A 14,104-nucleotide genomic window follows, 5' to 3' on the forward strand; every position below is an offset into this window, starting at 1 on the left:
TTGCAAGGGGAGAAGAGTATTTTAGCATTTAAAAAGTCTGATGTCGTTTACAGTTGCCAAGCCTTACTATTCCCTTAGCAGATTTCTACCTAGAATATCAGCATTAAAAATCTTCCAAGCATTGAATTATTTATAGACCAAAGGAGTAGAAATTAAGAGGAAATTGAATAATAATTTAGCTTATGTTCTCCAACTATAACTATCCTATGGGTCTTCTATATTAATATTACCACTAATAATTAAGTAACGAGATTGTTCTAAATGAGTAGACACATAATATATTTTTGATTGATGATTAAGGATGAAGTATTTCAGGTTTTAAGTAAGATACATGATGATATACCTACATACAGTTTTTAGAAGATATTAGTACCTTAGCTGTTTATGAGTAGAACAGTGCTGCATCACTATATAAGCTTCCCTTTTTCTTCAGAATAAGCTTGCTAGATAGTCTTAAGCTATCATCAAAATATGCAGGTTTTAAAATGGCAGATATTATGGGTGGCTAATTATCAAATGTTTGCTGTTTACGTGAAGCAAAATACTTGGCACAAAAATTCTTGATTTCCCTCAGAACTTTTTCATACTTGCTAATTGGACCATTAACTGTCAAAAACATGATTTACAAGTAATTAAATCAATCATATAATAAATACTTCTGCTAAAGTAGGTGTCTCTAAATACATGTTTTCTGTACTAATAGAAAATAAAAATATGGATACATCTCTGTTGTTGCATTTTCAATTATTAGTTCAAGTTGAATAATTTTATAGCAAATGAATTAACAGCAGAGTGTCATAACACTCTTTATCTCCATCATTGAAATGGCAAATCACGTATTTTTTTTTTTAATTGAACCTTAAAAGTACCCTATGACATTGCTGTAAATACACAGAGCAGATTTCAGGTATATGGCAATTCTGCTTCAGAATTCCTAGAGGAAGATCTTATTTAAACACCTTGTTTAGAAGGATTTTACAGATCCCAAGGAAGATATCATAGGAGGCCTCATTTGGAACACGGAAATTCTTTTTAACCTTCTAAAGGTATTTTGCCTGACACTAGCAATGGGTATATCTCAGATCACTTGTGATCACATTGCCCTGACATTACCACGGTTCAAGAGAAGAGAAGTATCTTCCCATTTCCTCTGTGTCTCCACTGAACAGTAACTTCACAAAGATTTACCAAAGCAAATGGAATAGATAGCTACATGTAAAACATTAGGTAGTGATTTGTATCTATTAATATACTTGATAATTTATAATTGGATCCTAGAAATACAGTTTTATCTCTACTGCTCTTCACTTTAAAATATTTGCTTCACTAAAATTCATGTGGGCTTTTATTTCTTAAAAATTGTAAGCAATGTAAAATATATATTTTTTAATGTAGAGACTGGATACATATATATATATTTATATTTATATGTATTTTTGACAGACACTAACATAATTTGGTCTTTAATGACTGTCCCAATATGAATTCAGAAGGCTTTACCCATATTTATTATTTCTGTGGAGAAGGTGGTCTACACAGGGAAAGAATATAGCCTTGCAATTTAAGAAGGAGAAAAGAAGTGAAATACTATAACTATGATATTTTTAATGTGCTGTGTATGGAGCCTAATTTATTTTAAAAGTGCCTTTGCTTTTAGTGGGTCCAATTTTAAAATCATTTCAAATCAGGAGAAAAGGGAGAAATGATTACTCTGTCTTGCCAAATCAATTATATCCCACTAAAAAAATTTTGAATGTTTGCAGAACTATTTGTTCTGATCTTCAGACCTAAAATCTTAATATTTAAACTTTATAAAATTTATATTATTGAAAATACAGTTTCTTCTTCTGGAATAACTTTTCTTTTGAATTACTTTACTAAATCTCTCTGGAAAAAAAAGACAAAAAGAGGAAATAAGAATAAAAAAAAAAAAGCCATCTGATTCATCACAATACATACTTTTAGCAACAGAACCTAAATCTTAGAAGCTAATATGTATAACAGCTAATAAGACAGAATTTAATACAACGAGTATAGAGGCTTTCCTTCATTTATCCATCATTGGTTTTTTAGAATTTATTTGAATTAAACAGATAACAGAATATACTATTTACTATTGCCCACATTGCTATGGAAATGGAAAGACACAAGAGTTATGAAACCTTTGAAATAGTTACTGTTGCTAGGAAACCACTTTCTTGATGCCTGCACATTCTTCTCATCTTTCTGTCTCTGGCTGTGCCTGGCTCTAAGACAATCTTACAGTTCTATGTCAGAGGGGGAAAATCACAAGATTGTGATACAAAACAAGCCACAATAAAACTCTTTCACTAAATGGTAGGATAAAAGGAAGGTGCTTAAATGGATAATTTTGTTATATCAGTGTGTGAGAATCCTGTGGCTGTTCTGAAGCATCACTAACAGGGCCAAACTCCTCTTTTCTCTTTCCCAAGCACTGGCAGGAGGTCTAGGCTGCACCAGATGAGGTCCCAAAATCTGTATCCAAACCTGTGAAGTCATCTTGTAGGGAAATGCTTAAAATAAAAACCTTTTCTTTCTTTCTTCTCCCACTCCCACCCTTTTTAAGCCTATTTTCTATTTAGTCTTATTATTTCCACAAGGCGTACAGATAAACAAAATGATTTACATGCACATGGCAGTGAATATGTAAAACAGACAAGCACCCTTACTTGTCTAATCTAAAACAAGTAATATTCCAAAGTAAATCATTAAAAAAATAAATGAAGCCAGTAGTGATGAAATAACTACATAAAAATATGTAAAGAGTCCATATTGCACATAATATAGCTCAGATAGAAAGTTACATGAACCTCCAGGTTTGACTACTTACAGGGAAATTGAGTATGACTCATTAGCATGGAAGGGTATACCTGTGCCTTCCTTTACTGCAGGATGGGTCAGCTGTTTTAGTTGGTCTTTGAAGAGGAAGGAGGAGGTGATAAAAGACTTCAAAACTCATGGGTTCCTAAGGGAGCAATGAGGTTAGAAGATTAGGGAAGTGAAGGTTTCTGTTATAGGAAGATGGGGAAAGGTTACTGGGCATATGGTTTCCATGGAGTGGGGCCTGTGGTGAATAGTAGAGAGTTTGATTCTTCTCTGGAACTATATGAAGCACGTGGAGACATAAAGCAAATGATGTGATCCTGAACACTAGTGATTTTTTTTTTTTTTTTTTTTTTTTTTTTTTAGATAGCTATGACTGAAGCAGCAAAAGAAAATTACTGATGACATTTGAGAACAAAGCATTGACTAAGTGATGTTTTGTGCTTTCCGGTCAGCGTGTTCAATGACCATGATAAGTGGCCATTATGAGTGGTCTCATAAAGAAAGTTAAATAGATTTCAGAGTTCATAAGTAGCTCAGGGCAGGGAGGGTAAGGGTACTGATTCTAACATTTTGAGCTTGCATAGAAGGTGGTTGTACTGATTTTAACATTTTGAGGTTGTACTGATTCTAACATTTTGAGCTTCCTCAGAAGAAAACTTCAGGCCAATTTCCCTGATGAACATCAATGTAAACATCCTCAATAAAATACTGGCAAACCGAATCCAGCAGCACATGAAAAATCTTACCCACTTTGATCAAATTGACTTCATCCCTGGGATGCAAGTCTGGTTCAAAATATGCAAATCACTAAATGTAATCCATCACATAAACAGAACCAATTACAAAAACCACGTGATTATCTCAATAGATGCAGAAAAGGCCTTTGACAAAATTCAACAGCCCTTCATGCTAAAAATTCTCAATAAACTAGGTATTGATGGAACTTATCTCAAAATAATAAGAGCTATTTATAACTAACCCACAGCCAATATCATACTGAATGGGCAAAAGCTGGAATTATTCCCTTTGAAAACTGGCACTAGATAAGGATGCCCTCTCTCACCACTCCTATTCAACACAGTATTGAAAGTTCTGGCCAGGGCAATCAGGCAAGAGAAAGAAATAAAGCGTATTCAAATAGGAAGAGAGGAATTCAAATTGTCTCTCTTTGCAGATGACATGATTGTATATTTGGAAAACCCTATTGTGTCAGCCCAAAATCTCCTTAAGCTGGTAAGCAACTTCAGCAACATCTCAAGATAACAAAATTAATGTGCAAAAATCACAAGCATTCCTATACACAAATAATAGACAAACAGAGAGCCAAATTACGAGTGAACTCCCATTCACAATTGCTTCAAAGAGAATAAAATACCTGGGAATCCAACTTACAAGGGATGTGAAAGGCTTCTTCAAGGAGAACTACAAACCACTGCTCAAGGAAATAAAGAGAGGACACAAACAAATGGAAAAACATTCCATGCTCATGGACAGGAAGAATCAATATCATGAAAATGGCCATACTACCCAAAGTAATTTATAGATTTAATGCTATCCCTATCAAGCTACCATTGACTTTCTTCACAGAATTAGAAAAAAACTACTTTAAGTTTCACATGGAACCAAAAAAGAACCTGTATAGCCAAGACAATCCTAAGCAAAAAGAACAAAGATGGAGGCATCACGCTACCTGACTTCAAACTATACTACAAGGCTACAGTAACCAAAACAGCATGGTACTGGTACCAAAACAGATATATAGACTAATGGAACAGAACAGAGGCCAACCTATGGAATGGGAGAAAATTTTGGAAATCTATCCATGTGACAGAGGGCTAATATCCAGAATCTACAAGGAACTTAAACAAATTTACAAGAAAAAAAAGTGGGCAAAGGATATGAACAGACACTTCTCAAAAGAAGACATTTATGCAGCCAACAAACATATGAAAAATAGCTCATCATCACTAGTCATTAGAGAAATGCAAATCAAAACCACAGTGAGATACCGTCTCATGCCAGTTAGAATGGTGATCATTAAAAAGTGAGGAAACAGCAGATGCTGGAGAGGATGTGGATAAATAGGAAGGCTTTTACACTGTTGGTGGGAGTGTAAATTAGCTCAACCATTGTGGAAGACAGTGTGACGATCCCTCAAGGATCTAGAACCAGAAATACCATTTCTCCCAGCAATCCCATTATTGGGTATATACCCAAAGGATTATACATCATTCTAATATAAAGACACATATACATGTGTGTTTATTGCAGCACTCTTCACAATAGCAAAACCTTGGAACCAACCCAAATGCCTGTCAGTGATAGACTGGAGAAAGAAAATGTGGCAAATATACACCATGGAATACTACCCAGCTATTGAAAAAGGATGAGTTCATGTGCTTTGCAGGGACATGGATGAAGCTGGAAACCATCATTCTCAGTGAACTAACACAGGAACTGAAAACCAAACACTGCATGTTCTCACTCATAAGTGGGAGTTGAACAATGAGAACACATGGACACAGGGAGGGGAACATCACATACCATGGCCTGTCAGGAGGTGAGGGCCTATAGGAGGGATAGCATTAGGAGAAATACCTAATGTAGATGTTGGGTTGATGGGTGCAGCAACCACCATGGCACGTGTATACCTATGTAACAAACCTGCATGTTCTGCATAGTTATCCCAAAACTTAAAGTATAATAATAATAAATAAAAGAATTAAGCAAGATGGGAGTTGGTTCCTAAGAGCTTTATGCTTGTCAGCCTGATTGAAAGTTCATAAAGAAACACATTTCAGAAAAATGTTGTTTCATTTGTAATAAAATAGGATGTGGGGCCAGGCACAGTGGCTCATGCCTGTAATCCTAGCACTTTTTTGGGGAGCCAAGATGGGAGGATTGCTTGAGGCCTGGACTTTTAGACCAGCCTGGGCAACACAGTGAGACCCTCATCTCTACAAAAAAAATTGAAAAACATTTAGCCAGGTGTGGTGGTGTGCACCTGTATTACCAGCTACTCAGGAGGATAAGACAGGAGGGTTGCTTGAGCTCAGGAGGTCAAGGCTGCAGTGAGCCATGATTGAGCCACTGCACTCTAGCCTGGGTGACAGAGTGAGGTCTTATCTCTAAAAAGAAAAAAAAAAAATTGAGGTACTTTGTAATAGGAGAATGTCTGCAGGTATAAAAATAAACCTAGATTTTACCAGAACAGAGAATGAGGCACACAAAAACTGCTTTTAAATAAGAGCATGGGCATGACACAGGCAAGGACAATATGCTCATATTCTTATATACCTTTCCAAGAAATCACCAACCTCATTTGACCCAAAAGTCATCCCACTTCTTAGGCAAGTAAATTCGAATTCGAATTCTCCTTCCAGATTAAGCTTTCCTGACTTGCAAAATTGCAATTATATTATGAATATTTACATCAGTCTTGATTTTCACACATGATTCTTCTAGTCCATGCAGAGATTTAAGGGGTTAACAAGAGCATGAAATAAGATGGGTGAAATGGTATCAGTAAAAAAGTTCAGACAAAGAGTTCATAACAGAAATTGACAAACTCTGTCATGCCTGCCAGTTAACATCAAACCATTGCTTTCTGTTACCCACAGTTCTTCTGCAGGAGCCTCACACTGCCCTCCCAGCTGTTCCCTACCCTGGGTAGCAGCATGGTGCTTCTGTCTATACTCAAGAAGAGTAGGCTGGGCACGGTGGCTCACGCCTGTAATCCCAGCACTTTGGGAGGCTGAGGCGGGTGGATCACCTGAGATCAGGAGTTCAAGACAAGCCTGGCCAACATGATGAAACCCTGTCTTTACTAAAAAATACAAAAAAAAAAAAAAAAATTAGCTGGGCATGGTGGCAGGTGCCTGTAGTCCCAGCTACTCAGGAGGCTGAGGCAGAGAATCACTTGAACCCAGGAGGCGGAGGTCGTAGTGAGCTGAGATCGTGCCACTGCACTCCAGCCTGCCTGACAGAGCAAGACTCTGTCAAGAAAAAAAAAAAAAAGAAGAGTAGGTGGACAAACTAATAACTGGAGGTCCGATGTGTCTTAAAGGTTCAGACTGAAAACTTATCTGATTAACTCATTTCTTATTTTTTATCTAAATCAGGAAAGGTTGAAAATTATGGTACAGCAACTTAATTTCTGACCAGTTGGAAATAATTGTTTTGGTTTACTCCTTCACTTAAACTGTCTTATTCTTTGATCAGTAAGACAATAGGGTGGTACATTGGAATGAAGACCAGCTTTCAAGTCAAGTGACCTGATTCCATTCCCAGCTCTGCTACTTGTTGTTGTTATGATCTTGAGCAAGTTACTTAAGCTCTCTAAGCTTCAGAGTCCTCTTCTATGACACTGAAATAATGTCTGCCACAAAGGGGATGGCATGAGGCTGAAATGATATATCACCTGCAGAAGGCATGGGATCGTGGTGTCTGACACATAATTTCCCTTTCCTTCCTTTCTATTCTCTTGCTGAAGAAATGCTGCTACATATTTTTCAGATCATGCACATGCCATATAATTTAGAGAAGCTTATATGACCTCCTCGAATTAATATAAAAAGTAATTTGAAGGTAAAGAGGTATAACAATTTTAGAGATTAAGCGATAGATCTTTTAGATATTAAGGGATTCTAATAGAAAGTCATTGGGACTGAAATTTGGCTCTGGAGTTCATATGTTTCTTTCATTGTATAGTAAATGGCAGACTTTCACTTTTTGTTTATTTCCTTTGCTATCAGCAAAGTCATTTAATATTTTAATAATGTGAAGTTGCTCATAATTCATTCATATTAATGGTTATATCAAGTGTCATAATACATATGAAATTGAAAAGTCATTCCTTTCATGATTAGATTGTATAGAATGTAATGATTACAAAAAGCTGAACTGTTTGTTCAAATATGAAACAATGGTAGAAATGAGATTCAAAAAATAAAAGGCCACATAAGAAAGTCTTCTCCCCCGAAGGAAAAATTACAAATAATTACAAGAATGTAACTCTACTTGTTTTCCTGGTTTAGAATGATCCTCTTGAATAGGAAATCAAGAAGAATTACTGTAGGTAGAACTGTCTTCTTAAAAGTGAAGATTCAGGGTCTGATTTGCTCAGTAGCTAAATACAGAACCCGTTTCAAACTGTGTAGCTCTTTCCTGTGAGGTTTGTCTGAATTGCAACACTGCCAAACATCGCTCGGTGCTCTTCCCCAGCAATCTCTAACTCTGGCACCGGCTTCCACAATGACACTCTGCCAGCTGCCTTCAGAGCGAGGACCAATCTAGAAGCTCTCAGCCTGCTGCTGTTGATATAAAGTGAATCACTCTCCTGGTTCAGAAGACAAGAGTGAGACACACCCCTACAAACCTCTTTGAACTCATGTCTCATCCAAAAATCCATCAGAGTTTATAGCTTTTTCAGGAGTTTTTAGAGCAGCAGGAGCCAGTCAAAATAACTTTGGAAGTGCATGGTTGGTTTCTTTTCAGGAGACAACCTTGACAGCTTATTGTTTTTTCTTCACCTTATTGTGTGATGTTTCTTACCATTCTTTTTTTTTCTTTCATTTTACAACATGCCATTAGGTTGCCTTAAAGTCTCCTAAATATCCCAGTGTTAGTTACATATCTGTTCCTTGCTACTCCTGCAGATATTTGACCCTCTGCCTATCAATTCATGTAAAAGATCTATTACAGATTATTATAAAAAGAAGAAAACTTTTAAGTCTAGATTTTAACTGTGCCATAATTTATCTTAAATATTAAATTGTTTCCTATAGGTTTAGTAAAAAATTGCATTTGCTGGTATCAAGTAATTTTTTAATGTTAATTTCACAGGAACTCAAAGATGCAATGATTTCAATATCTAATAAATCTTAAATTTAGTTGTTACCTAAATTAAGTGATTTTCCAAATGGTAAGTCAAAGAGTAATATTATTGCCAGGCATTATAAATCTGACTATTGATACAGCATATTTTAATATTCTGGTTGAGAAAGCAATATCTAGATTCTATCTTATTTTATTTGTGTGTGTTTTCTGCTTGTTTGAAATATAGACTTGCTTTTTACAAAAATTCAATTATTCTTCATCAGCACAATTCACATCAATTCACCAAAATCAAGCCTCTCTCAGTTGACCAGATATAAAATTCAATTAATTATCCAAATGCATTCAAATAGCTGTGAATGCTTTTTCCAGATACCATCTTGCCTGAAGTATTCTCTTCTGTGATAAGAAGTATGCACTATGAAATCTAATCATTCTTTCCTGACAGTGTCGGACAAATATTTAAGACTAATGCATCCAGATTCCCTAGATACAATTTTTTTTTTTTTTTTTTTTTTTTTTTTTTTGAGACCGAGTCTTGCTCTTGTCACCCAGGCTGGAGTACAATGGCACAATTTCAGCTCACTGCAACCTCCACCTCCCAAGTTCAAGCAATTCTCCTCCCTCAGCCTCCCAAGTAGCTGGGATTACAGGTGCCCACCACCACGCCTTGCTAATTTGTGTATTTTCTTAGTAGAGACAGAGTTTTGCCATGTTCACCAGGATGGTCTCGAACTCCTGACCTCGTGTTCTGCACACCTCGCCTCCCAAAGTGCTGGAATTACAGGCATGAGCCACCACGCCCTGCCCCCTAGATACATTTTTAAGATTAAAAAAATAAATAAAATGGAGCATTTAGAATCAAGTAGAATTTCTTCTGCAAATCCTTCTAAATTAGAGGTATCAGAGGCACTAAAAGTGGCAGAGAATCTAGCACTTAAATTGTGACATTTATATGACCATTAAAATAACCTTGAATTTACTGGAGAATATTTATTCTTTTTTGATTTATATTTCTTCTGAGTAGCATTTAATGGTTCATGAAGCTGACATCATCATTCGGTGTACAAATGCCCTTAATCTATCGTTCTATTTGGGAGTTCAGTAGTGGAAGGTATTGATTTTATATGTGCATGTGTTCTGAAAAGACTTGGATTTCTTTTACATCTCCTTTAAGCAACTAAGAGTTGATTTTGAAGAGAAACCTACAGAAATTATATTTCCATCTTTCATAGTCAGTCAAAAATATTGGCAACTATGCTTTGAAGGTCTGAAAATTGGGAGTGGTTAGCAAGGACCATTCAAATTAATCTCTGGTATTACCAAAATGTTTCTCATTTTATATATGCTGATCTAGAAATATATTTGATAGAAATCTTCATGAGACAAGCTCCCAGAAGGCACCATTGCTAACATAGTTTATCTTCCTTTGTAAAATGTGGTTTTTTAATAGTTGCCTTGAGGCGCAAACAGAAAATTAATATGTACCTATTTTTCTGACATTGGTTTCTAGGATTTTTTTTTTTTGTAAAAACAGATATACTTTCTTAGTGGTTTCCCCAAATCAAATGTCTGCATAATAGAAAAAGTAATGATCTGACAAATACTAGACTCATTACCAATTTTTGATTACTAATGTCTCTCTTTAAAACATACAACAACTTCTTAATCTAAAAAGGAGGAGCTTAAAAGCCTTCGCATCTGATAAATCTAATTTTGTCCTGGTTGTGTCTCCTTTACTAGGAAAAGCTAGATGATTTAGTTCTAAATATTTGTTCAGTTCTTCAGGAAAAGATGATCAGACTAGATTTCACTACATCTGTACTTTAACTGATGTGTTTGAAAAAGGAAATAAGAAATTACCTTGCTGGGTATCACGTAATGCATTCTTTTTCAAAGAAATTCTAGATTTAGAAATATTAGAGTAATAGAATGGAAGACAGGTCAGAGAACACTGAGTCTATCCCCATTCCTTCATTTCACAGACATTATGGCCGCATCAGTAGGATTAGAACTGGAGGTGGAGAAATAGAAGTGGACAGAGGTCTCATTATTGGGCCAGTTGGCCAGTCTTTGGTTGTGACTAGACTTGGTGTCAGTTTCCAAATCCTGCAATGTGACAATTTAGGAGAGAGGCTACTAATGACTATGAAATAGGTGAGAGGACAAGGAGGAAGCTAAAAACAACATAATAGGCTCAGTTTTGTTTTGTTTTGTTTTGTTTTGTTTCCTGGCCAACAGGTATATATGAATATCTCACATCAAAATGGTGACAAGAGATCTTATATCAGTGCTTCTCAAAAATGAAAACCTCTCTATATTAACCTTAGTAGTCCCTATAATGGTGCATCAGTAAAATAGGGAAAATATAACATCATCTATGCTTTGTTTTTTAATCCAATAAAACAGAGTGTAATAAACAAGAAAGAGAATGTCAATAATATGAAGTTAGAAAAACAAAGTAGTGAAACGACCTTGACGTTGACTTGGGATAAGTAGCTACTTGTAACGATGTCCATCAACAGCTCCTGGGGAGCTTGATGAACCTCTGGAATTGGAAAGAACAGGCTGTTGCTGAGACACTGTAGGAAGAGAATAACTATCGATTGCTTTTTATGTTTGCTTCTCAGCTATTCATGTTCCTTCACTTGTTTTTTAATAAAAGAATTAATGTAATGTTCTTAGAACTTTCATGAGATATGTTTGTTCTTTCTTCAGAATTTGATTATAAATGGATATGAAGGAAGTTTGGCTTTGCAAAGTGACTTTTTATTGGCAAGTCAGTCCACCAGAAGTAGTGCTGTTTTGTTTCCCTTTTGTTGTGTTTTGTTTTTATATCAGGGCACACAGGGAGACAAGAGATAGTCTACTCAAAGATTTCTTACATGAGACATAAAAAGAAACATCCCAAATCAATTTCAGTGAAAAGATCATTGAATAATCTCATTTTTCACAATATTTAAAGCTGTTAGGAAGATTATGCCATACCAAATAGTAAATCCCCTTAAAAGACACACATATTATTTGCAACAGTGGAATAAATCTGCCTTCTGGCAAGAATTATTAGTGTCGAACAGATATAGCTATTTTGATAGCTAAGGAGTTCCCAGCACTTCCCTCTATAGGTTATGGTAAGCGATAAATTTCCTTGGCATACAGCAAAAGTCCAGGTACACCAGCATTTGTATTAAAAAGTAAACAAGGCAGGGCATGGTGGCTCATGCCTGTAATCCCAGCACTTTAGGGGCCAAGGTGGGCAGATCACCTGAGGTCGGGAGTTTGAGACCAGCCTGACCAACATGGAGAAACCCCATCTCTACTAAAAATACAAGATTAGCCGGGAGTGGTGGCACATGCCTGTAATCCCAGCTACTTGAGAGGCTGAGGCAAGAAAATCGCTTGAACCCGGGAGGCGGAGGTTGCAGTAAGCCAAGATTGCACCATTGCACTCCAGCCTGGGCAACAAGAGTGAAACTCCATCTCAAAAAATAATAGTAATAATAACAACAACAATAATAATAATTTCTTTTAACAAAGAAGTAAACAAAATCGGTATAAGATTGTAAAATCAATGATAACCACTGCCTCAGAGTTGATTGCCAATATAGACAATATCTTGTCATTACTAAGAGAGAAGAAAAGTAATGTGTTCCCCCTCCCCACAGGTTCAGGATGCATTTAGATGCCGATTGAGAAACTGTCAAGATCCCATCAATGCAGACTCTTCAAGTTCTTTTCCTAATGGACATGCTCAAATCATGGTGAGTTTTTATTTTTCCACTGCTTGTTAATTAAGTCATGATTTCTCAAGGGAATAGAAGAAATCCTTGTTAGTAAAATAGTGTAAAAATCTCACTTTGATTGACTTTGGCTTCAGTTCATTAATAGACTGCGAACTCTGGTCTCACATAAGCGTTATCTCCAGATGGCTTCAGAGTCCAGGACGTGTTGTTGGTTCCCTGGGGTGTTGAGTGTGGGAGTCCTATGCAACACTGCGGAGTATGTTCCTCCTTGCATAGAATTAGGGCTAATGATTTGTGCGTAGGAGCATGTGGATGTCTTTTACAGATCAGAACACTATGAACCTGCACTTCTAGTCTTAAAGCAGTGGTTCTTGCCCTTAGTGAAACATTGGAATCATCAGGGGAGCCACGCCACAGACCACATAAAATCAAAATCTTGGGAGTGGGACCTAGGTATTGATGATTCCAGTATGCAGCCTTAGATGAGAACCACTGTCCTAAAGCGTAAGGAGTAGCCACCCTTTTAGTGAAAGATCAATTATTGTACGGGAGCTCTGGCTATTATTGGAATCAAAGTGTACTGTAGGTATAACCACTTTGATGTATTTTAGAAATAAGATGATATTTAAACTGTGTCATTTAAAGCAGGAATTAAATAGGAAAGTTTTGTTTTTACAGTATATTCGATTTATTAGCTTTTTTGAACTAGGCAACAATAATAAGCTAGATGATACATTAGTAACTAAGACTTTGCAAAGAATAATCAACTCCTTACTAAAAACAAATAGATAACCAAAATCTCTGATTTAAAATATTAACAGGGAAAGGCATTTGATTGGAAGACCCTGATTAAGATAACGAAATTTTATCATTTCAAAAATTAATTGATTTGTTTAAAATAAAATTTTAGGAAAATATGAGGTCACAACTAAACCCCAGAAGGTTCTCGAACAGATGAGTATGGTTTAATCTTCAATTTTAAGTCCTAAACCTGGAAGCTTTTTGCCACATTTGAATCATTAGAAGAGTCTAGTTAGAGCGTAGTTTAACCTAGTTTGACAAAGCTGGATTATAAGATGTTACATTACAAGCAATATGTTCAAATTGAATGTTTAAAAATACCAATAACAAACATAATTATTTAAGTATATTCATCATAATTCACATTCTGATGTCTTTATTATGGTTAGAGAATTGCCTTAAAATTCTATCCTTCTAATATATGATTACCAGTTTCCAGACGGAAGATGACACTGGGTATTGTATTATCTTATTAAAATTGTATGCTATGTTTCCTTTGATTTTATTTAACATTTGGGCTCTAGGAAACACTGTTGAAAACAATCTAATTATACCTAGAGAAACTTCCTATGCACAAAACAATAAACTTGTGCTGCCAACTTAGATAACTGTAAACTTCAGATAATCTGATTAGTAAAAGACACTTGAGGTCTTCATTAAATGATGGTTCTATGTCTTCTTATTTCTTGTTACAGACAGACTTTGAAAAGGATGTAGACATTGCTTGTCGATCAGGTAAGCATATTTGGATTTGGAAAATCTAATCAGTAGGGATGTTAAATCATTTCTATAGATTTTAATTTTAAAGAAAATACTGTGGTTTACACATTACATATTGTTCTGTGAAAGGGCTGTATATGTAAAGCAGCCCCCAAATG

At 35.8% G+C, this 14,104-nt stretch overlaps 1 protein-coding gene across 4 annotated transcripts in view; it reads left to right on the forward strand.

Annotated features, from left to right (window-relative positions):
- ADGRB3 (adhesion G protein-coupled receptor B3) overlaps positions 1–14,104 on the forward strand; it is a 743,596-nt gene that overhangs the window by 695,763 nt on the left and 33,729 nt on the right. For all 4 annotated transcript variants that reach the window (XM_031667688.1, XM_031667689.1, XM_031667690.1 and 1 more), the window contains 2 exons: positions 12,348–12,443; positions 13,922–13,961. In XM_031667688.1, coding sequence (XP_031523548.1) covers positions 12,348–12,443; positions 13,922–13,961 — 136 coding nt within the window. The remainder of the gene's footprint in view (positions 1–12,347; positions 12,444–13,921; positions 13,962–14,104) is intronic.

The sequence above is a fragment of the Papio anubis genome, chromosome 6 (assembly GCF_008728515.1).
Source record: "Papio anubis isolate 15944 chromosome 6, Panubis1.0, whole genome shotgun sequence".
In the NCBI taxonomy this organism is placed as follows: Eukaryota; Metazoa; Chordata; class Mammalia; order Primates; family Cercopithecidae; genus Papio; species Papio anubis.